Raw genomic sequence first — 25,585 nt, 5'->3', positions numbered from 1 at the left:
GCTTTAAGACAACCCCAAACAACAAACAATTGTTGTTTTCATGTATCTTAGATTTATGGTAGTCAGTGTGAACATTTGGTCATGGTAATCACAGCAAATATTTCAAACTATATCTGGTCAAACCGTGGTCTCTGGTGAGGAATCTTATGCCTTATCTTCATCTAACAGAGCATCATCAGGACACTGGCAGGTTCAAACATGACTGACAGTGGAGGAGTTGGCTGTGATTGTTTTTCTACTGAGATGAATACAGTGTATGCTCTATCACAACTTCAAAATAATAAAACATCTGTTCAGTGACTTACAGCTCTGCTTCAGAAAGTCAAATGATACAGTACTAAACCAATTCTGGTGCTGTCACTCAAATACAGATTTTATTTTAAAACCATTGTAATATCATTCATCAAGCTCTAAATCTTATGGTTCAATAAGAAATATCAGTTTGTCTTCTAAAATATATTAAAAAACAAGTCACAACTGAATTCTTGCTCCAGTAATTGAACACATTTACAGTATCCACATTCACAAACGTTCTGACATTAATGATGTCCTTTTTTTTTTTTTTTTTTTTTTACATGTTTACACCAGAGCAAGTTAATGACTTTCATCAACCCCCCACCCCACCCCTGTTTTCTTCCCCTGTTTCCCTGTTGATCTGCTCTCTTTCTCCAGGTTGTGAGGAAATGATGTTTGATGGCAGTCTCCTCCTCAGGTCGCTGGTCCCTCTACAATCATAGATCCATCATCAGGGGAAAATCTCTCATCATGGCAACCTCCTACTTCCACTCTGCGCTCCTTCACTCCTCCTGCAGAGGCTGTAATTGCTGAGGCAGGGTTAGTGAGACTTATACAAGCTTACCTGTGGAGACAATCACCCAAATCATGTAGTGTAACTTTCTCCAAGGAGGTGGGAGGGTCAACAATTAAGTCTGATTGATTTTTTTTAAGGATTATTTCTGTTTATCTCTGGAACAGATTTGTACTTGTTTAAAAAAAAACAGAAATTTATGTGGGTGTGGATGGGCAGTGTGTAGTGAGGAGAAAGTGATAGAGGAATAAAGAGAGAGACAAAGGAAAGAGATGGTCCTCCACACCTCCCCTTACTCCAGTGCCTGTTTGCACTTCCTGGATGGCTTATCATGGAGCTTGGTGTTTCCCTGCTACTGGCTCCTGGACCGGCTCCTGGCCTCATGTGTGGCCACCTCACTGGAAAAGCGCCAGCGCTCCCAGGACCCCTGCTCCTTCCTCATCCTGTGTGTCCTGATTTCTGCCCCCCTGTACCTGCTCCTGCTCCTTGCCTCTCTGCCTTTTGCCCTTCTGGGCTTCATCATCTGGGCTCCGCTGCAGGCCATCCGCCAGCCCTACCTGTACACCTACCGCAGGTTAGTGTTGACCAGAATGAAAGTAAACTTATTTACTTAAAGAAATAGTTCACTCAAAATTGAAATTTCACTCATTATCTACTCACCCTCATGTCGACTAAGAGCTGGGAGAAGTTTCAGAGTTATCCGTGGCTTCTCTGAGTTACAGGGGGTCTCGGTGTAGCAGTGCATGTCCATATAACGGTTGCAAAACCAACTGTCTTCTTAACAAAAAGACACACCAAAAAACATCCAAATACCTCCATGCTGCTCGTATGTAATGTCCATCTTGTACTGAAGCCCCGAAATGCGAAATTGTTCAGAAAAAAATTAAATAAGTCTATATTTCAAGCTTGTTTGTAACGGAAGCTCCTCTTCCTGGTCCGTCCAAATCTCGCGAGATTTGCGCCGGCGTCAGTGCGATTACTGACGCGAGATGAACACAATGTACGGTCTATCACAATTTCACAATTAAAGAAAATTCAATTATTGATTTTAGATATTGTGGAGTAAAAAATGAAAGTTAATTGATAAATGTTTGGAAAAATATAGGCCTATTAATGCAACTTGCCATCTAGTCCTTATAGAAAATTCTCCAGCCACCAACATATTGGTCTCTGAATCTGAAAACAGGTTTCTGAATCCAGTTGAGATGAGAAATAGGCTCTGCAGTTGCAGGGTCATGCTTCATTTGATATCTAGAGAGCCAGTTGTTCACACAGTTTGGAGATTTGAGGAAGCAGAAAATGGAGTCATTATCTACTATAAACAGTTTGCTCATTGGTCTGGCTTCCAGCTTTCAGGGTCAATCACTTTTCAGCAGGTGTTTGGTTATTCAAACACTCAAGTGTCTACCCAACATAACCCTGACTTTGAACACAAAATCCACTGGAAAACATACGAGTAAAATGCAATAGATCATGACCAATGTCCCACAATATTAACTGCTAAATATGCATTTCTTTCACTATGATAGAAGATGCATAAAAACAACAGAAACACAGAAATAAGACAGTACGGTAACTGCAACACATCAGCACAACAATGAAAACCCTTTTAAGGTTTGAAGGGTTTCTGTTCACACAGTGATTAGCACTCTCATTTCCATGCAAGAAGGTTTGGGGTTCAATTCCCAAGCTGGGGCCCTTTCTGTGTGGAGTAAGTATGTTCTCCCCAGGTACTACTCCAATAGTCCAAAAACATGCTCAGTACTTTGATTGGCCACTCTTAATTGCCCATAGTGCGTGAATGATGTTGTCCATTTCTGTATGTGTGTGATACCCTGCCTGCGCCCTCTATTGGCTGGGGTTGGCTCCAGCCTGCCCTGCAACCCCACACGGATAGTTTGGACAAACCATTCTTACTAATTTGATATGTATCAAACAGGGGGAGTTAAACATCGTCAGTCAGGTTTCTGAGTGATCATGTTACAGTTAATATATCTTAAATCAGATCAGTCTTTGTCTTTCATGTACAGTATGTGTTTAGTAATTTTGTCAGATTATGTTGCCTGATGAACAAGAGAGAAGACTGAGCAAAAAGTGCATGTCACATTTTCAGCAGAACTGTTGGAACTCATTTGTGATGTTGCCAGGCTGAGACTCTGGGAAGTCATGCTCCTTCTATAATACCAGAAACTTAGATTTTTGGATAGATTAAACAAATGGAATATAATGTAATGGTTAATGAGATGTAGAGACTGTCCAGTCCAGTTCAGTTTATTCTTTAAAGGGATACGCCAACATTTTTTTTTCATGTCTTGCCTCACTCCCAAGTCCATGACCAGCAGATAGACACCATCCTTTCGACTGTGCGTGCAGTAACAAGGGAGATACGGGCAGAGCTGGCGCACTGCTAATTAGCTTAGCTCAAACACTGGAAGTGTAGGCTATAGGTAGTGTTAGCCTGCCTCCTACCCGAGCCGATTTCTTTTTACCTCTAAACTCTGTAAATATATCACTTTATCCACATTTCAAACATTTTTAGGTGAGAAAGTAGCCATTTAGATCAGCAGTGTGTCGTTAATTTGTCTAAATACCAGCTGTTTACAATTTTGTTCAGACGAATTCGGCGCTACTCAAGCTAGCTGTTGTGACCAACGCACTTCCGGTTACTTTCAAAAAATTAAACACCCGTTGCCCTTTACATACAGAAAACCATGACGATAGAATTTGTGCTTTTACTTTGAAATAGGAAGCTAACCTACCCTCGATGTACCTAGCTTGAACCAAAATAAACCGTCTTTGCTTGAACCCTCCGTTTTGACCGATCTCGTCCCGTTACCGGCATTTGACCGCTCAAGATGCCTTACCGGAGAGTTTTGTCAGCTCTGAGACGAAAATCGGCCCACCGGTTTCCGTTTAGAGTTGCTGAAGAGTTTCTCTGATGACTTTAGGTGGAGGCAGGCTAACACTACCGATACACTTCCAGCGTTTGAGCTAAGCTAATTAGTGGTGCGCCAGTATCTCCCTTGTTACTGCACGCACAGTCGAAAGGATGGGGTCTATCTGCTTGTCATGGACTCGAAAGTGAGGCAAGACACACAAAAAAATGTTGGCGTATCCCTTTAATCTTCATGCTGATCACACAGATGTAAGAGTACTGATCCTAAAGCAGGCAGCGTATGTATATGAGAGCTTCTGTTTGCTTTAATATGGTATTTCTTTCTTACTTTACACAGACCAGACAAACACCAGGCCGAGCAAGGCCAGGCAGGACAGGGCGGCATAGGTGTTGGGGAGTGGAGGCCACAGGGCAGAAGCTTCTGTTTCTGCAGTGCCAACGTTTGCCTGTTGCCTGACTCCCTGGCCAGGTTCAATAACCTGTCAGACACCCACAGGAGAGCCCGCGAGGTGGGGAAGAGGATCCGCAATGGTGCCAGTCGGCCTCAAATCAAAATCTACATTGACTCACCTACCAACACTTCAATCAGGTAATGAGAGCTCTTCCCCTGGTCACCTGCTGCTCATGTCACGAGGAGTAGTAGAAACATTATGGTAATTCTTGTCATAAATACCACCAGTGGTGGACAGTAACGGAGTAAATTTACTTGAGTACTGTACTTAATTACATATCCAGAGGATTTGTACTTTAGTTGAGTATTAGATTTCTTTGGTACTTATTACTCTTACTTGAATACATTTCCAAGACAAATATTTTTACTTTTAACTCCAGTTAATTTCTAGGAAGGCTGAAAAGTACTCGTTACTTTCAGGTCTGCTCTTTTTTTTTTTTTTTTTCTTTTTTTTTCTAAAATCCTATTGGACACAAGCTGTGTTTGTCAAAGAAGGAAACCCTAACCCCTAAAAGCGGCACATCAGTGCAGGTGGTTTCAAAGAGTTAATTCTCAGAAACAAGGGTTAAAAGGTCCTTAAAGCAGAAGTAAGTGGTCCGGTCGTTTTCGCTAATGCTGCGTTCCAGGCAGGCTTTTGAAATCATAAATTACAGCTTCAAGTCACAACTTACGACTTTGTAGCGTTCCAGGCAACCCGCTCGTGTTTTTCCGACCTGTTTTACCGGTGAAAGTCACTATAACGGCCACTCGTAACTTCTGACCTGTGAACTCGTACCAGATCGAACTGGTACCACTTCACGGTCGGAAAAATACGAGTTTCCTTGAACGCACCATAACAGTCCTCGTCGCTACGTCACCACATTCACGGCGTCCCTTGGCTGCACACACAGCCCTGCATGCCGTTCTCTCTCCTCATTGGATAAAAACTGTAGGATACGATAAATGTTTTCTCTTCGGCTCAGAGCAGAGCAGAGGGACTGAGAGACCCGTGTTTCAGACCAAACACTCTATGTAAGTGATTGCTGTCGGAAGATATAACTATTTAAGACTTATATTAACACAAATATATCGCTCACTTCTGCTTTAAATTAATTTAGAAAAAATTATAGTAATTCATTGATGTGAAAAATAAGAAATGTACTCTTACTCTTACTTTTACTTAAAGTAAATGTAAAAGCATGTACTTTTGGATACTTAAGTACCTTTAAAAGCAAGTACTTTTTTACTTTTTTACTCTTGAGTTGAGTAACAAGTCGACTGAGCTACTTTTAATTGTAACGGGGTAAATTTTGACCAGTAGTATTTACTCTGGGTCGAGTACTCTGTCCATCTCTGAATACCAATCAAACAAATACATTTTGAATCCCTCTCTCTTTCTGTTTGATTCATTAGTGCGGCGTCTTTCAGCAGCCTTGCCACTGGTTTCCGTCGTACCTCTTCTCTGGATCACCGTCCAGACACCACACACACCACCAACGGCCCAGCCGACAACGAAGCAGAGCCCCTCACTGAGTGCCCAATTCACCCCTCAGGTGCTACCGACTGCCCTTTACACCCCGCTGCAGGAGACCAGGGATGCCCCCTCCACCCAGACGGAACAGGCACCACAGCGGAGTGCCAGCTCCACCCGGCAGGGTCCAACAACAGCTCTGACTGTCCCGTTCACACCTCAGGGGAGGCTGCAGACTGCCCCATGCATTCCACAGGGCAGAGTGTCCCTGGCCATCATGACTGTCCCGTTCATTGTGAAGGGACCCAGCCAAAATCCTCCACAGACTGCCCACTCCACACCTCAGGGGTCCAAATCAGCATCAGTGCTCCAGACCCGGACCCCCAGGAAGAGGAGGCTGAAACAGGGAACCATCGTCCAGGGGATCAGGCAGCAGGAGACACAGGCAGCATGACTGCCTCCAGGGAGTCCCTCGCTCGTTACTATGGAGGTGACAACGCAGTAGGGATATCCTCTAACAACACTCTGTCTCATGTCCCTCGCACGTCAATCTTCAAGCGCCCGGGACGAAAACGCCGCCACGGAGATGAGACGTTCGACCACGAGATCTCTGCCTTTTTCCCTGCCAACTTGGATTTTCTGGCACTGCAGGAGGTGTTCGACCACGGATCTACAACCAGACTGCGGCGGCAATTGCATCGCTACTTTCCGTACATGCTGAGTGATGTTGGGCGGTACGGCTGGAAAGGCTGCTGCTCCAGGTTCAAATTCCTGAACAGTGGGCTGATGCTGGCCAGCCGCTACCCGATTCTGGATGCACGCTACGAGTGCTACCCAAATGGGAGAGGGGAGGACGCACTGGCAGCCAAGGGAGCGCTGTTTGCCAAGGTTAGAGGTTTCACTTTACTTTGACTTTACTACTACTGTTCTGTAAAAGCTGTTAAGACCTCTCAGTGACAACACAACTTCTTTCAGCCAAGAAATGGTTCAGCGCTTCAGATGTAGTTCAAATACAGCAAAGCATTAACTTGTTGAGGAAGGAGCTGGAAGGATTGTACCTCTGGAAATAGACTGAACAGCTGTTCCCTTCTGCTTTTAGAATTTATGTTAAGATAAGATAGTTTAACTTAGTTTAGTTTAGCTAAATTAGAAAATCAAAACACAAAACCTACAAAATATTAATTCATGCAAAATTCAAATATATAATTACCTGAAAATGTACAGATGTTCATGTATTCACAGGCAGGTTCTTATTTGTGGAATTTTTGTATTGGCAGATACAAATACAAATACATATTTTGTATTTGTGGGAGGTTTATATTATATATGACACATTTAGACATGGATTGTTGATTTTGAGACAAACCTACCTCCATATTCCTGCAGCAGAGACAGTTTATGTCAATGCTCTCAATGCTGCTTGGTGTCGTTTCAGCCAGAGGCTAATCCTGTCATCTCTCATGCTGCTGTATATATGCTGTTTTATTATACATTTGTGGAAAAAGGTTGTGATTGTGATGACCTGCTGGCTGTCTGAAGTAATATTTATAGATCTGTCAGATTGTAATTCTCTTCCCACTGAAAAAAAAAACCAACAACCTCACACTGTTGCTGCGGTGGAGAATTCACAGACTGCAGACAGTACTTGTACAGTGCTACACACTTACTGACACCCACACCCATTCACATATTCTACATCTGTCATTGTGAGTTCACCACAGTGATTACAGAACACTCAAAGCCTTTCCACCCCTCGCTCTGAAAATGTGCTGTAATGTATTTTCATTACATGCTAGTTACAGCATAACTCAACATAGATGTCTGTATTATAAAACATAATGATTAACACTTTAATACAACATGTCATATAGTAACACAGTATATGTGAAGTGAGGATGTGTTTAAATGTATGCAGAATGAGATAATGGTTTGAATGGTAGTTGCAGGTATAGTTATGTAGTGTAAAACATACTGATCTTTCCTTTCACTTTTATCCATTTATACAAGTTTATACTTGACAAAAACTACAGTAGGTTGTATAAAATATAAAGTGTAGACAGTTATGTGTTTTAAAGTTTCCCTTGAATTTTGGAAGTCATTTGTGAATAAGATTTAAATTATTAACAACAATGCATATCACATTATGAAACTGAATATTATAAAAGTGTAATGCAAAAAGGAAAAAAACAACAAAATAAGTGAATTATTGATCGTACCATATGATATCATCATCATGATAGACAGGTCAGGTACTGAATGAAATGTAATGAGGAAACATAGACTGTTTTGGTGAGGGAAAAAAAAGCAGCTTTCACAGTGCAAAGCTTATACAGGGAACAAGCAACAAATCAGTGATGAAATGAGCAGCAGTTGAGGATGACCCATTGTTTGTGTGTGTGGGTGAGTACCTGCTTGTGTGTGTACCCCTGTGATGAGTGTTGACAGCCTGTGAGTCCATTAATTAGCTGCGTACTGTGACCGTGAGGATGTGAGTCTGGCGCTGATCCAGTTCCTACCAGAACGGATTTGGTTTTATGTGACCTGATGCCAGGGTGTGTGTGTGTGTGTGTGTGTGTGTGTGTGTGTGTGTGTGTGTGTGTGTGTGTGTGTGTGTGTGTGTGTGTGTGTGTGTGTGTGTGTGTGTGTGTGTGTGTGTGTGTGTGTGTGTGTGTGTGTGTGTGTGTGTGTGTGTGTGTGTGTGTGTGTGTGAGAGAAAGAAAGAGAGACCACCAATTTCTTTATGTCCATGCTCTTATGTGAAGCAGATCTGGTAAAGACTCACTCTGTGACAGCTTGCCTGCAGACAGTCTCCTCCTGTCAGCCATGCTGCCTACTGCCTGGCGCTGTCGTTTACAAGATGGCCTCACATCCCTGTTTCAGCACCTGCTTGTATATGTCACTCCAGGTCCCTCTGACATGTTGGCTTTCCACCTCCTGGTGTGTATAAGCTGCTATCCACCCAACTGACACATGGAAACCAGACAATGTTTAACATTATTACTCTCATTAATGCCAGTTAACAAGAGTTAGTTAGGCTAGAGTTGACCCACATGTAGGCCTGGGACGATAATACATTTTGCTGTCCCACAAATTATTGACGATAAACGATATTGTGGAATGTGACTAAAATTAACCAACCAACCAAAGAAGCGAGCCAACTGAGAGCACATGGCATAACAAAGCAGTATAGCTACAGATCATGTTTGATCACGCAAGATTTCTGGCTTGGGGGACAAAATTCTAGTGTAAATCTTTGTGTGTGGTATGCTTACAGTGTCTCACTCATGGATTTATTATAATACATCCATTGTCTCACTTTACCCCGCAGCATTTGTCTCACTTTACCCCAACACCCCCATTTTAGAAAAAACGACCTCTCTTAGAAATTCAGGCTAATTTTCAGCCAGCATCATCACATGGTTTTATGTGTTGGTAGTTCATCATCATGTATCATATAAGTTTTTCTATCTGAATCAATTTGCTTTGGCACAACAGTTGATTAAGTTGAGCAAGAAAATTTACTTTTACATGCAAAAATAACATTTTTGTGAAAAAAACATGCTTTCCACAGCATCATGAGGTCCTCTTCTTCATGACCATGGGGAAATGGAAGGGGCTTGAAAACATAATGGTCACATGACCATAAATGTGTTCCATTTTCTAGATACAGGGGGTGTCTCACATTACCCGGTGTCTCACATTACCCCACTCTCCCCTATATGTCACTCCAGGTCCCTCTGACATGTTGGCTTTCCACCTCCTGGTGTGTATAAGCTGCTATCCACCCAACTAACACATGGAAACCAGACCATGTTTAACATTATTACTCTCATTAATGCCAGTTAACAAGACTTAGTTAGGCTGGAGTTGACCCACATGTCCATGTCCCATAGGTATTTTGTCTGTTGTTGCTTTTGATATCATCTGAGCTCCAGCAGGACAGTGGACTGTGGCTTGTATCACATAGTTTAGCTTAGCTTAGCATGAGAGTGTTGGTAGATGTGGCTGAGCTGCTGTGGAGAAGCATGTGTGTTCACAGCGGGTGTGTCTCTGCTGCATTCATTATTTTTCTGTTATTTTCTTAATCTTGTGATGAAGCAGCATCATTTTTACGGGCAGCTGGGGCATTATGTGGGTCGCTGCCCCTGCCCATGCCTAGACAGAGACACAGAAAAACCAGGCAAGAAATTAACTACAGTAGTAGAAGCCTGAAAGTATTTTCACAATATAATGTGACATAAATCCAACATCCACATAAATGGGCTTTGGCTAAATAATGATATAATATGAGCTGCAGACTTTGGACTTCTGTTTAGATGCTATATGTTACTGTAGCCATTGGTATTTGAACAGTATAACCTTAAGTGTGTACGATTGGTCAGATTAGTATGAGTATAGTCAGAGTCACTGAGGGTATAAGCAAAAGTTCACAATGTCAGCATTTCCATAATAAGAGTTAACTATTATCAATCATGACTCAAAGTGGGGAAATGTCTCTGTGGACATGTTTTTCAGAGTTTTATTGAACTCAGCATTGAAGCAGCTTTTATAGATTTTGGAGTTGAGTTGTTTTCTGCCTGCTATAACCTGCCTTTCGTCTCGCCAGCTGTTACTTTGATGTGCCAGCTGTTTTTTTCCTCAACCCTCTCAGTCTTCACAGTGGCAGCTCTCCAAGGCAGCATGTTGTTGTGGATCCTTGCTTCCCTTTCATAAACCTTTGGTCATTCTCACTCATTACGACTCGACACTCAGCCTTGCTTCGCCGCCAGCTGGGATGCATCTCATTAGACACAGTTCATTCGATGTACCTCATGTTCATGCTGCTTTTATCTGTGCAGCTACCAGGTACCGGTTGTGTTTTCACCCCCAGACAAACACTCAGATGCCATTGTTAAAGTTGTGATCTTTCAAATCAAAGCTTTCCTTTTTTCTTTTTTTTTTGCATTTTATTTCCCAACACACTCACCTCATTAGCTATTCCACCCACCATGAGCATCATGGATGGGCTAAGTGACACATGTCCTGTGACAGTTAGCAATTTGAACTATACTACTACTGCTTCTTCACACAGTTGTCTTGGAACAATACATAGTACAGATTTTGCAATAATCATTTCATGACTCCTCTGACTCATGATGGAAATCTATTTATATTAATGCTATCGACTGCTAAAGTTAAATGTAAATATGGATGCTGCAATCATGTTTTTTGGGTGAAGGTTATCAATACCAATAGCTTACCTCAGGGTGAGACTGGATGATCAGTGGCCAATAATGATCATTTCTGGCATAGATTGCAGATGAAATGTATTAATCAGTCTCACACACTTTGTAGTAATCCCCTAGAAAAAAGGCCTCTTTAATAGGCGTTGGTATGTAGTTATGTTGTAATAGATGTTGGGTTTATGTCATAATTCAAAATAATAGTTTCAGTAGTATAAAACAAAAATGAAAGTTAATCATTTTTGCTTTTCTTTCTGCCTGTATATATGGTGACCCTTCTGGATGATGTTGCCCCCAGCATATGCCTATACTGCCTTCACCACAGGCCGGAGCTGATCTGTGATTTATTCCCAACCTCAGATCACATATTTTAATAAAAATCAGCTGATAATTATCAATGGCTGCTGGAAGGGGCCGAGCCCCTCAGGAGGCTCAGGTCCTTTGACATCTGCTGTTCATGTGGTGACCAATGAACTGTTTCATGCTATACAGTCTGCTGGAGCAGCAGCGTGTCTGTACCTACACAAGGAGACTGGACAAGATGGTTAAAAGGTTGAAAAACTGGACTGTTGAAAAAATGTCTTAGACAACACCAACCATCCTCTCTACAGCACTGTGGCAGGTCAGAGAAGCAGCAACGTCTCATCTTACTGCTCTGAAGGAGTGAGAGGTTCAGGAGATCCTTTGTCTCCACTGGACAAAACCATAGTCAAAGAAAACATATTTATTTATTATTAACTACGATGACCATTTGCATTATTACAAATTGAATTGCATTTGAATCCCTTTGGGAAAGACAGATGTGACATATGAAAAGAAATCCAACAATTCAGACTAATCTCAGAATGTTGAGATTCAGATGTGATTCAGAGATTAAACTATATGCAGTAGTAGTAGTAGTAATACCTCCCTGTAGGTGTTATGTTCATGTTGGATGGTTCCACACCTAGAGGTTTGTAACCACTCCCATGGCAAATGGTATGAAAGGCAGCATTGTGGATTATAGAGAGAGAGGCGAGAGAAAGGATGACGGAGGCAGAGATAAAATATTAATTAAAAAATGTTTCCCTAAAGAGGGAGCCAGCACTGGCTCCATAATTAAAGCTTTTCAGTCTCAACATTTATCCCCTCTTATAATTATCATTTTAAAGCACTAAGTGCATGGGTGAAGTGTGTGTTTGTATGTGTGGATAAATACACACATGAATGTAACACAACACATCACAACATCTCCCCTCCAGCAGGATTGTTTATCTCTGTCAGACCATCTACTTTTTCATTTACACCAAATCCCTTTGTCTTAATGATAATCCAATAGTTAAAAAGCACATTGGTGCCCACATCCTTAATGATAACAACAGTATATCATTTACTCAAGCTATTCACTTGAGACTTAATTATAACTAACTAGAGTCTTCAGTCTTGTTTTGCTGTGATTTACACAATTGACTGGCTGATTTGAGACTTCACTTGAACTCAAGCGATCTGAGAATTGATCTTTTACTAATTTTCTCTAACTTGAGACTGGTCTTGATCTTGTCATGGAATTTGAACTGGGCCAAATGACTCACAGTGTAGTGATAACAGCTCGTTGCTCAATACTCTGATGGTCCATCTTATTAGATATCAGGCCTTAAAGATAGGTTGTGTGTGCCTATTTGATTGACTTACTTGTCCACAATGAATGGCAAGCTTAGGGTCAGTCATCCATCCATGTATGCCAAACCTGAAACTTCAAAACAGCAGGGGACATCACAGTGGTCACTGTCATCTCAGGCAGGGAGTTTTCCTCTGACAGTCCAAAGACATGAGGGTTAATTGGTGACTAAATTGCCACTGGTTTTGAATGTGAGCTGTGATTGTCCAGGGTGTTCCCCGTCATCACCAAATGTCAGCTAAAAGGACAAGCAATATGAGTAATGAATTAAAGGAATTGCAGTTGGTATTTTAGTCATAATGCAAAAGTTCAAACTTCAGCAGGGAGTTAGACAACAAGATCACTTTCATGTGCTAAATATGAAGCTACTGTACTGCCAGCAGGCTCAGCGTTGCATGGGCAATGGAGGCATGATGAAATACATAGCCAGGCCCACTAACACCTCTTTTTTCATTTGTGAAAGTTCAATATGTCCAGCTGTGGCTATATCTTCCTGTTTTACAGGGAGATGGTTGAAAGTTGAAAATCTGAATTAGAATGGGTAATATTCTATAAGCAGAAGTAAGCAGAATATTTGTGTTAATATAAGTCTTAAATAGTTCTATCTTCCGACAGCAATCACTTATATAGAGTGTTTGGTCTGAAACACGGGTCTGTCAGTCACTCTGCTCTGCTGTAAGCTGAGGAGAAAACTTTCCTTGTATCCTACAACCTTTATCCAAAGAGGAGAGAGAACGGCATAAAGGGGCGGTCCTCTCTGTGTGTGCAGCCAAGGGATGCGCGTGAATGTGGTGACATAGGGACGAGGGCGGGGACTGCTATGGAGTTTTTCCTCAGTCGATGTGAGGGTCTAAGGACAGAGGATGTTGCTACGATGCCATGTAAAGCCCTTTGAGACAAACTGTTTGTAAAAACGGGCTATACAAATAAAATTGCCTTGCCTTGCCTTGCCTTGCCTTGCTAACTCCATCAGCTGACAAGAAGTTAGCCAAAACCACTGGATCGCTTACTTCTGCTTTAAGCTCCTATTGTCCAAAAAAAAAAATAGTTACACATAGATATAAAACACATTCATTGATCATCATCAACCTTTACACTGTGCTAAGATAACCATGCCCTCTCCTGCCTTTAGCCTCAGGTTACCTTCACAGATTTTGTGGGTCAGAGCCAGTGGCTTCCCAGCAGTCCTGCAAAATTAAATTAACTATCCTCAGGCTAATGTGAGGGTGGTAACCTCTACTCTTTACATGAATGTAATGAATGTATTTTCCAAAACATCAAACTACTCCTTTCCATATGGATTACTAGTAGTAGCTAGTAAGCTGAATCCGGTACAAGGCATCTTTTCTCATCTCGAGACTAATGTACATTGTCCCTGATACAAATTAACTTATTAAACTACAGTAAACTAAACTAAAGGTTTGATTGTGGCACAAAGGTTTCTGGCTCTTTCTCCTTGAAATTCTAAAATTATCTGTTATTATCTGGTCAGCCAATCAGTAGCAGCGAAATGCATAAAGTCATACATTTAAGGAGCTCCAGACAGTTCACATCAGAAAGAGGAAAAATGTGATCTCAGGGACAACATTTTTTGGTGTCATTGTTGGCTTGAGTTTTTCTGAAACTGCTGACACTACAGATTTTCACACACAACAGCCTCTAGATGATTTTTGGAGCCAAAAAGACAAAAAGACATCCAGTGAGCAGCAGCTGTGTGGATGTACTTCCTGTGACCAAAACCAGAAACCTGAAGTACAACTGTGAAAAGGGGAAATATTCAATGCATTAAACAAGAAGTGAGAGTGCATTAACAAAAATGAGTCATTTCTGCCGACTCATCAACTTTCAATTCAAATAAATGAATTAATGCCTCAAATATTCAGAGGAAAATGTAAAGCCATCATTGTACGGTCGGTGTATTTACTGTGCCACAGTCTACAATATGAGCTTTGTGTTTGGCATTGATTTCAGGCTAATTAGACTAATGCTTATTGTGGCTTTAAGGATTTTTCATCAGGAGCTCTGCACAGACACCAAGCCAAAACAGTTATCCCCTTATTGGCAATGAGTTTCCATCACAGTGATCAGATAGGATAAATGGCAGTATATGTGGGATTCTTGAGTTGTGAGACATTACCCAGACTTTTTTAATGATGGACAACAGGAACAATGGACAGCTATTGATACAGAAAACAACTCTTTGTGGCTCTAATCCGCTCAGGTCCACGTCTGACCACGCTTTGTTAAAACGGCTTAATCTGACAGTTGTTATGCTGCGTGTCCAAATATTTCATAAGCATTTAAAACGGTGTGGTCGCACGTTGGCTCGGATGTGTGACCACCAAGATGTTTTCTGAGTTTGTTTGTGTTTTGTACATTTTAATGTGCTGCTGTTTTCTTAAGTTGTGTTGAGCTCTCTTGGCTTCACGTCTGTGAAATGTGTTTAGGGAGGAACCTTTGACCAACACTGGTAACAGCTTTGCTTTTATCATCGAATCATATTTCATATGCTAATTTAACTTTGTGTTAAATTGGTGTGCTTGATTAAATCTCTGACTTCTCTGACTCTGTTCCTCTCCTCAACGTTAGACAGACTCTGTGTGTGAAAACTGTGCAGCACGTTTGGCACAGTGCCATAGCAATTTTTACGATGCCCTAAATCAATTCAAAGTTTAATGAAGTAATTTACAATTACTCAAGTCACATGACTTGGATTTGAAGGCATGTGAGTCATGCCTGATGATTTAAATGGATAGTTCACCCAAAATTCAAATTTCACTCATTATCTACTCACCCTCATGTCAACTAAGAGCTGTGAGAATTTTCAGAGTCCTCCATCCCTTCTCTGAGTTACGGGGCGGTCCGCGCAGCAGTATTTGTCCATATAATGGTTGTGAATGGATACCACTTTTCTTCGTCCAAAAAGACACACCAAAAAACATCCAAATACCTCCATAGTGCTCGTCTGTAATGTCCCTCTTGTATTGAAGCCCCGACATGAGAAATTGTTCCGAAAAAAATTAAATAAGTCTATATTTTAAGCTTGTTTGTAGTGGAAGCTCCCAGTGTCTCAGTTCACTGCTCTTCCTGTGTCAGTGCAAATCACGCCAGCAGAACAATTTCTCATGTTGGGGCTTCAATACAAGAAGGACATTACAGACGAGCATTATGGAGGTATTTGGATGTTTTTTGGTGTGTCATTTTGGACAAAGAAAAGTGAGCACCATTCACAACCATTATATGGACAAATACTGCTGCGCCCCCTTACTGTAACTCCGAGAAGGCACGGAGGACTCTGAAAATTCTCACAGCTTTTAGTCGACATGAGGGTGAGTAGATAATGAGTGAAATTTTAATTTTGGGTGAACTATCCCTTTAAGACTTGATTTGACAAAATCCAAAAGGTCTTCGAACTCAATTCGAACTCAACTTTAAAGTCAAAAGCTCAAATCCAAGTGGTGCCCTGCCCTGACAGGGCACCATATTCGACACCTTTCACCAAGTCCAAAGATCAAAAAGTGTGCCATCAATCAATCAATCAATCAATCAATCAATCAATCAATCAATCAATCAATCAATCAATTACTTTATTTCTTGAATCAACTACCATTAAAACTATTCCTTCCTAGCAAGTCACTTCCTACATGTTGTCCCACCAATCGGTTTCAGTTAGACTCTCTCAACTGTTTTATAGCAATGATCTGTTTAAATAGACAAGATAGTCAGGCCGTAATCTTCTTACCTTACAGAACAATAGACTTTACTCCCTTCACTGTAAATGAACAATTAGAGCCAGAAAAAAAAAAGAAATTAAGTCAATGCACAAAAATGTCCAGAGTGCATAATGGAGTGGCCATGCAAGTAGAGAGACAATAAGTAACCCACACAAAAATGCCAGCTGTTCTCCTGTTTAATACAAAAATTAAAAAAAACAAAATGGCAGAAATGTCAGGGGATTATTCCAAGCAAAAAGCTTCCCAGACAGCATGCTTTTAGCAACAAAAATAAAAGCTTTCATTAATTGTAGAAAACAGTATGTTGAATTACAATTGTGTTGCAACTGGCAATGGTTCTGTAGCATGGATGTATAAATAAAAATGATACAGTGTGAGAGGTCATTTCAGTTGTGGATCGATTGTTAACTCCCTCCTGGGACATGGAGCTTCTATCCAGAGCAGTTCAACTCTGTTCACGGCTGCATTGTGTCATGTTATAGATCTACTCCATCCAGACACCTTTCCACTTGAATCCAAACACCCAACAATCATTATCTCCCTTTCTCTGCAAACATGTATACCTCCCCCTCCCCCTCCTCCTCCTCCTCCTCCTCCTCCTCCTCCTCCTCCTCTTCATCAGTCTGTATCTACCCACCAGCACTTCAGAGTCGCCTGCCTCTGCCTCTGCCTCGCTCCATGTCTTGTCACTCTGTTGCTTCTCAACACTGATGCAGACGGTGTCTAATTAAACCAGCTCTGCTCACTCTCTGCTGTTGAGGCAATGGAGGCATTGGGGTCAGGAGGAGGTATTGAGTGTGTATAGCTACACGGCATTGGATGTTAAAAAAAGACCTCCCAACATTCATTTGATCATTCAGATGCAGTGCTCTCAGCATCATACCCTTTTTTTAGCAACATCAGTCAAGTGTAGCAAAATACATGCTAATGCTTCAGCTGTAGCAGCCAGCAAACACATCAGCTGACAGAGAGAGAACACCACCAGGATAGAAATCCATGAGTGCATTTTAAAGGGATAGTTCACCCAAAATTCAAATTTCACTCATTATCTACTCACCCTCATGTCGACTAAGAGCTGTGAGAATTTTCAGAGTCCTCCGTGCCTTCTCTGAGTTACGGGGGGTCCGCACAGCAGTATTTGTCCATATAATGGTTGTCAATGGATACCAACTTTCTTTGTCCAAAAAGACACACCAAAAAACATCAAAATACCTCCATACTGCTCGTCTGTAATGTCCCTCTTGTATTGAAGCCCCGACATGAGAAATTGTTCCGCCGGTCAGTGAAAATCACGAGAGATTTGCACAGACACAGGAAGAGCAGTGAACTGAGACACTGGGAGCTTCTGCTACAAACAAGCTTAAAATATAGACTTATTTAATTTTTTTCTGAACAATTTCTCATGTCGGAGCTTCAATACAAGAGGGACATTACAGACGAGCACTATGGAGGTATTTGGATGTTTTTGGTGTGTCTTTTTGGACGAAGAAAGTTGGTATCCATTGACAACCATTATATGGACAAATACTGCTGCGCGGACCCCCCCATAACTCAGAGAAGGAACGGAGGACTCTGAAAATTCTCACAGCTCTTGGTTGACATGAGGGTGAGTAGATAATGAGTGAAATTTTTAATTTTGGGTGAACTATCCCTTTAAGGTAAAAGGGGAAAAGGCCCATACAGTACCTTCACTGTCACCTGTCAGTGTAATGGAAAAGAGCTCTGAGAGAGATGACATCAGCACTTCCCCTTGACTGTTTTCAGACAGGAGACTTTGACCAATCACAGGTCTTTACAGAAAGAGAGTGTTTCTATTGGCTGTTCTGCAAGTGCAGGGTGTCAGTATCAGTGAAGTGTTTCAGAGATGGACAGAACTGGATGTAATTATCTTGGACTACTACCTTCATTTTCCTTCCCAGAACTTGGTCTCAGATACTTTTCCTCAAGAACTAAACGTTTCCTGTGTCTGCTGCAGCCTGAAGTCCCAGGAAGATATATTTCAGCTCAGTTAAAATTTAATCTTCAAGTCTTCAGATATTAAAACACCACAGAGCCAACAGTAAATTAACAAAAGACTGCAGACATAACACTTTTCTACCAGGATGACAGTGCACAATGACCAGCCAGCAAAACTGGGAGTTATAGCGAAGAACTAATATGACCTGCCAAGTTTCCCCTGGTGAGATGGCCCCACCACAACATCCCAGCAAATTTCCAAACAGGTGTCACTTGGACAAATGGTCACTTCCTTGCCTAAAAAAACAACTAATATTAAACAGCATGAAATTAGTTTCTAGTCTTAAATTAAAACCAAACAGTCAGCCTGCAGCTTCAAGCTTTTAAACATGGTGGGGGAAGTAGAATGCAGTGAGCACTCAAATGTTCAGCACTGCAGAGTGCAGACCACACCCTCAAAAGTTACTGAATCTTTGAAAAGTACTACTGTACCCCCTGACCAGGCACATTTTTAAAGGGTAGATCAATTATCCCAGAACTAAATTTAGACCCTGGTTCCTGTGACTGAAATGTTAAAAGTTTCTCCAAAGGTTCCTGTGGAAAGTTCCTGCAGTGGAAGCACACTTCATGTTGACTCTTATTAATAATTCAGTCATAATAACTGTAGCTAAAGGTTCACATCTGTGGCTGTGTTACCTGTGTTGTTTGTTTTGTGTATGAAGCACATGCATACTGTATAGGGTTCAAAGGTCAAGGTCACAGTAACTTCACAAAACAATATTTTCTCATTGTGAACTCCTAAAGGAAATTCAAATTCAATTCAAATTTTGCACAAATATCCACTTGTACTAGTTAGACTTTGGTGATCAAAGCTCAGTTTGTTGTTTCTTACATGAATGTAATGTGCTTCCATATGATTACAACACAATGTCCTCTCTGTAATGAAATTACTGCAGTGAAGACTCTCTATCTATTTACTGTATAAATCTAACTGGTATGGCACATTTTACATTTTGTTTGGATCCCCTGATGATCATCCGGCATCTAAAACAGGATTGGATGTGCGCACAACTACTCACTACAGTACTGTTCAAACATGTAAAATGGGTTTTGATGTTGCCTGTTTGACTTCAACACTGTGACATTTAATGTTTGTCTCTGGTTCCCTGCAGGTTCACGTGGGTACTTCCCATCAGGAGCAAAGGGTTGTGGGATATCTCACATGTACACACCTCCACGCCATAGAAGGTACGGTTACTTTGCTCTCCATCTGTCCAAACTCTCCCTGTTTACTCTCTCTGTGTGTCTCAGTCGCCATCGTACATACTGATAAATGCACATTTATTCATTTCTGTGTGATTTCCATGACATTGCTTTTCACTTCTTAAGTGTGTCTTTGTGATTGTCTTTCACTGGAGCAGACAGAGAGCTGCAACCACACACACACGCACACACACACACAATCTCTGTGTGCGTATGTCCAGATAGCTAGATAAATGGGTGCATCAAACCCCTGTGTGCCTCCTCCTGTTGTTCCCATGGCAACTGGCTCAAGCTGTTTAAGGCATCACAGCCCTATTTAAAACCTCTGGTCGATGCCTCCCTCATTTTTTTTTTTTTTTTTTACAAAAGACACATCTCCCCCCCTTTGCCTGCTATTCTGAGCTCCTCCTATTCTTCCCACAGGCCTAAATATAGCAGTGTCAGAGCTGTTTCTAAAAATACATCAAACATAAAGCCTTGGGGAGGGGCCTGGACTGTGGGGGTAGTGCCAGTGCTTTTAAAAGTACACCTATTTGTGTCCCGTGTTTTGAGGTCAAAAAGAAAGTGTATTCAGAGAGTCTTTGAATATTACTGTACTTTTTCCATATTTTCTTATGTTACAGCCATATGCTGAAATGAAAACAATTCCCCCCTTTAAACATATACAGTATTAAATCTGGAGATAAGTCATTCTCCCCAATGCAAGTCATCTGGACTAAATGTTGGAATAAGATCCGATCCAAGTGTCAATATGTTTTGGAACATACTGTATGCTTGAGGTGCATGACACTTTTACCTGGACCACGACAGGATAACCTGCCCTAGAATGTGGAATGTCACTGAGTTGAGCCACTAGTTTCTCTGCTCCATTGATAACTGAAGGAAAGAGGAGGAGGACTATACTTCCAATAGATTGAGGCTCACCTCTATTACAGCAAATGCATTTATGATTATTATTAAAGAAACAAGAGGAAAGAAAGAACAAATAAAAGTATGTTATTTTCTGAAGTAATTAAAGGCTCTGTGGATGCCAGATGAAGGCTGTGCACAGCGTGAGAGACTGAATAAGAGACGTTAGTAGAACTGACCCTCATCCCTGGAATGAGACAGGATTAAACACTTGTTGCAAGATTTAGTGTTTTTGCCAGACAGAGACTTAAACTAGTCCTAAAAGAGAGAATATTCACTTCTTTGGTGACAGTTCAACAAAGGCGCAACTTATCTTTAGAAATTGACATTGACTGTCAGATGATGTGGAGTATTATAAAGGAATAATAGTATTTTAAGACATGCTGTTTCAGCTTAAGCAGTCTGAACCTGTGTTTCATCACTACTTGTGAGCTGTCACAGTCTTTTACTCAGATTCTGATGGGATGTTAAATGGATTCATTTACCACTAACCTGAACAACTGCTTACAAGTCGTCCATTCATGGCTTCAAGTACAACCGCAGAATGCCTTTGAACTACTATGCAGTGCATTTGAACCAGGGCTAATTCCCAACTGGTAGGCTATTTTCTACTCTGGTGACCTCTCCCAGGCTGTAAGCTTGTTACTATAAGCCCCAATTTTTGAAATCACAAACACTATCTTAATGCATTTAACAAGATTTAAAGTGCTGACTGCAAAAGATAGTGTAATCCTCCAATTAGGACAGGATTTTGTTAAAAGTTAAAAACATATAAATTGACATCACCCAAGTCTTCAGACACTTACTGTAACACATCAAGCTGAAACAAACACACATCTTGACACACAAATACACACAATGTTTACATATTCATATAGGCAACTGTGCAGCAAACACACCCCCACAACAATCTCTCTAAGTGATCCAGTAACACAAAAAGAAAAATACATTTCACATGTACTTGAGCTGGGGCTGAGAGTAATCAAAGCCAAGTCCACCTACTCACCCACCAATATCTTGACACCTCTTTGTTTCTCACACTCTCCACTATTCAGCTGTTATTTTCTCTCTCACACATTCTCACCCACTACCTCCCTCTAGGCGCCTCCTCCCCTCTCCCTCTAAATCCAATTTCTCTGATTTACTGGCAGAAGTGGACAGAGGCAAATGTTGCCAAAGCAAAATGGCACCCAAAAATGATTTAACATTATGTCACTAAAATGGGCAATGTAATAAGTACATTTAATAACTTAATAAAAAAGATGTCATTAGGTAAGGAAAGAAAATAAAGTCAGGGAAGTCTGGTACATTACTGGTTTTTGTGCAGTTTGTACTGGAAACATGACAAATACAGTAATTATATAATTATAATAAGAAGTTGTTTGCACTTTGCAAGTGGCAGGCAGTATATTGTGAAACATAGTATTCATTTGGAGTCATGATTCCGGCCCCCTGTATTCACGCCATGGTTTGATTTGTTTAGCTGCTGAATCCAGCAGCTCTGTCACTGCCAGTCTGTCAGTCTGCTGCTGTGCAGGTTTGTTGAGTTTATCAGAGCTTTTTCATTAAAAATACGTCTGCAGCTGCTGGAAACAAGCCTGCCGGGAGCAGTGAGAGTGAACTACAACAGTAAAATTACAGGCCAAAGAACTGAAATAATGTAATGAAAGGCACTAAAGCCCCATGCCGAGTGGAACTGCAGTGTTGGGTGACTTTCTTTGTGGGTTTCTGAACTGTAACGGGAATGTGGCAAACCACCACGGCCGCGCCCGCCCTTCCATTAAGAGTCACAGTATTTGCACCAAACCATCATAAGATCAACTGTGAGAAAATATGGTGAGGAGGAGTGAACTCAAGAGACCAAAACATGATGTTGCATTTTTTTGTGAGTTGATGTTTTCATGGTAAAGAATGGGTACTCACAGCGGACAGGAAGCTACACAAAACCTCACGGGTTTCATTCATCTACTCAATTGTGATATTAAATTATGTAGTGAGGTCTTACATAATATCCAGATATGCTCTCCATTTGGCTGTCCCACTTTTTCTCCACAGTAGATCAGTTCAGGTCTGAATGAAACTGAATTACATTCATTTGTTCTCTTCTTTCGCTCCTGCTTTCTTTCTCTCTACTCCACACACACACACACACACACACACACACACACACCAACCAGGTGATGCATCCGTAAGGTGTGAGCAGCTGGACCTGTTGCTACGCTGGAGGGCAGAGTTTCGTCATTCCTCATCCCAACCACCTGAAGGGGAAAAGGTGCTTGAAGACCTGGTGGCCTTTGACGTCATTCTGGGAGACCTCAACTTTGACAACTGCTCCTCAGGTATGAAGCTGTCTGAGCTGTGGATAAGTTCATATAGCAACCTGATAGAGGCTTCATCTTCCCCAAGCAGCAGTGAATACAGTAGGCTACTATATGTGTCTGCAATAGGGTTGCAAAGGGAGGGAACATTTCCAGTAAATTTCCAGAAACTTTCCATGGGATGTTAAGCTGGGGAATTTTGGAAATATTCCGAATTGGAAACTTTCCAGCAGAATTATGGGAATTTATGGGAATTATTGGGAATTTATGGGAATTAACTGGAAATTGGGAGTAATTTAAACAAACTGTATCATGTCCAAACATTAATGTAAATATTTTGTTTTATCATAAGCAGACATCCATGCAAAATAATAAAATTAAAAAACATGACATTTCCACAGATTTATTTGTGAACTTGATAAAGTTCTACTTTATCGAGTTTTAATTCTTGTATGAACAATCAATTATTTTACTGAACAACAAAAACATGAATGTTGAGTAAAATATTACTCAGCCCCCCAATAAAAAAGTAAGCAATGTGCTGTGTGCATGTGATTGAGGAATAGCATAGATACTTGAAGTGTTCTTGCATTAAATCTGGTTGTTTTAGCCATAATTATGCTACAATATATTTCCCCCAACTATATTTACTGTAAGTTCCCTGTTAAGGGCTAACCTTCAATTTTGTACATTTCAGATAGATTTATTCCTGTTTATTCTCATATATTCCCATTAATTCCCATGGAAAGTTTCCAACTTTGATAATTCCCGAAATTTTGCAACCCTAGTCTGCAATGTATAATTCATAATGTCTCTTATGAAAACTGCACATGACATGACAGTTACATATTCTGGGAAGGTGAATGCGTCACTAAATAAGCAATGATTTGTCTTTGACCTCAAATATATGACTCACCTACCTGTACCCTCATTATGCCTCATTGTTTGATTTCCTGCTCATAACAAAACACATTTAGCCCATCTCTCTCTCTGTCTCTCTCTCTCTCTCTCTCTGTGTGTGTGTGTGTGTGTGTGCACGCTTGTTTTTTTTCCAGAGGACAAGTTAGAGCAGCAGCATGCACTTTTTACTCAATACAAGGACCCATGTCGCCTGGGGCCAGGGGAGGACAAACCATGGGCTCTGGGTAACAACACACACACGCACGCACGCACACTCAAAGGCACCGATGTAAAATGAAACACATTAAAAAGGGTAGCGAAAATTATAATCATAAGATGTGCATATACATTACATAAAGCCTAAAATCTTTTTTGCATTTTTGGCACAAAACATCAGTGGAATGTGATCTTGTCCAAAATAGTCACACATGCACTAGTAAATCTGAGGTCACAGAAAAAAAAAGAGTTGTGTACGGTACTTGCATATTTTTGTTCCTTCCTACAAACACAACACAGCAGTTACAAACAGGTGCACAAATCATCACAAATAACAAATTACAAGATGTATCTGCTCACAGTTTTGCCACAATTGCTGCAGTGCATGTGATGCAAAACACATTCACACACTCATATCAACTAAGATGTCTGAGATGCTGAGCTCCATGTGCTCTGACTTTAGTACCAGACGTCTCTGTGAAATGTGGAGCAAAAGCGATTTGTACCTGAACGCCCACCTCATTCATGCAGGCTGCGCCGGCTGCTGGGTCAGCGGCGCTGCTCTGTGTGTGCTTTATAGCTGCAGCGTCATTTGCTGGAAATGTCAAGCTGTGTGTCATCAGTGTAACTATGGAAACATACATTGTGCTCTCTGAAGATGTTACGATGATGTTAAGTGACAGCATGTACAGTGAGAATAATAATGGGCCGAGGCAGCTCCCCTGAGCAACCCCACAGCAGATGTCATGTTTCTCAAACACGTGAGCTCAAAAAAAAATGACATAAAACATTCTCCCCGTCATTTGTTTTCAACCATTTTTTAAGTGATGTTGGTGCAAAACAAAACAGGTGAAAACAGAAATGACAGTACCGTGCGGTGTAGGTGAAACTAAATATAATAAAAGACAGGACAGATAAATGATGAAGAAAGACAGATGCTAAACTGTAAACCAGTTTAACACTGAGTCAGACAGATTGACCAACTTCTCCCAACTATTGATTATGACATCAATGGACCAACAGATCATTATGACATCATTATCATATCAATCACTGTGGTCTAAGAGGAAAAGAGCTGAGACCTTATCTCCATCAGAGTTCAGTCGGAGGTCGCTGATTATTTTAGTATTTAAGCCTGAACAAAACTACTCCAGGATATTGGGTTTTTTTGTTCTTGTTTTTTTTTTTAAGAAAGAAGGTAATCAGCACTGAAACTATCTTTTCAGGTCTCTAACTAATTAATTTGGAGGTTGGATGTCGACCCATACGAGGTTGGGGGTTTTTTTTTACTAAGGATTTTGAAAGCTTGTTTAAAGGCATCCAGGATGATGCCAGTTTGAAAATGTATGTATATGTATCAGTGTGTGTTGTTGACATATCAACAGCAAACTGATCAGCAGGGGCTGAGGTCATACTGCATAGTGAGACTGTAATCTGGCTTTGTCTGGCTAAATCAGGATGCATCCACTGTGTGAATTGAATGCAGTACAGTGTACTGATGCATGGGCATTAGTGACGTAAAGACTGAGGGGTTTTGGTCTGGATATGAAGCATTATTTAGGCCAGTGGTATTTTAGGGACAGTGTGGGCAGGACAGAGTGAAAGGGCTCATTTAGAGAAGGGCTTATTTGTTTGTACAGGGACATTTTGCACGGTGAGTTGGGATGGTGGGATTGGGGGAGTTGTTTGCTATGAGAGGAGGGGAAGAGAGAGGAAAGACAAGAAGAATAGCTCAATGAATCAATAAAAGAAAGGGGAAGGAATCCTATTTCACAAAGCTTATCCAAAGGAGATTAGACCCAAAT

The 25,585-nt window shown here is 41.0% G+C and overlaps 1 protein-coding gene across 1 annotated transcript in view; it reads left to right on the top strand.

Annotated features, from left to right (window-relative positions):
- Positions 1-1,080: 1,080 nt before the first annotated feature.
- smpd3 (sphingomyelin phosphodiesterase 3) overlaps positions 1,081-25,585 on the top strand; it is a gene marked incomplete at both ends in the record, with an annotated part of 38,609 nt that continues 14,104 nt past the window's right edge. Inside the window, 6 exons of the mRNA XM_083973798.1 lie at positions 1,081-1,382; positions 4,042-4,293; positions 5,548-6,493; positions 19,347-19,422; positions 22,524-22,685; positions 23,720-23,809. Coding sequence (XP_083829924.1) covers positions 1,081-1,382; positions 4,042-4,293; positions 5,548-6,493; positions 19,347-19,422; positions 22,524-22,685; positions 23,720-23,809 — 1,828 coding nt within the window. The remainder of the gene's footprint in view (positions 1,383-4,041; positions 4,294-5,547; positions 6,494-19,346; positions 19,423-22,523; positions 22,686-23,719; positions 23,810-25,585) is intronic.

The sequence above is a fragment of the Trachurus trachurus genome, assembly GCF_905171665.1.
Source record: "Trachurus trachurus genome assembly, chromosome: 6".
Classification (NCBI taxonomy): domain Eukaryota; kingdom Metazoa; phylum Chordata; class Actinopteri; order Carangiformes; family Carangidae; genus Trachurus; species Trachurus trachurus.
This window is presented reverse-complemented; position numbering and strand designations above follow the sequence as displayed.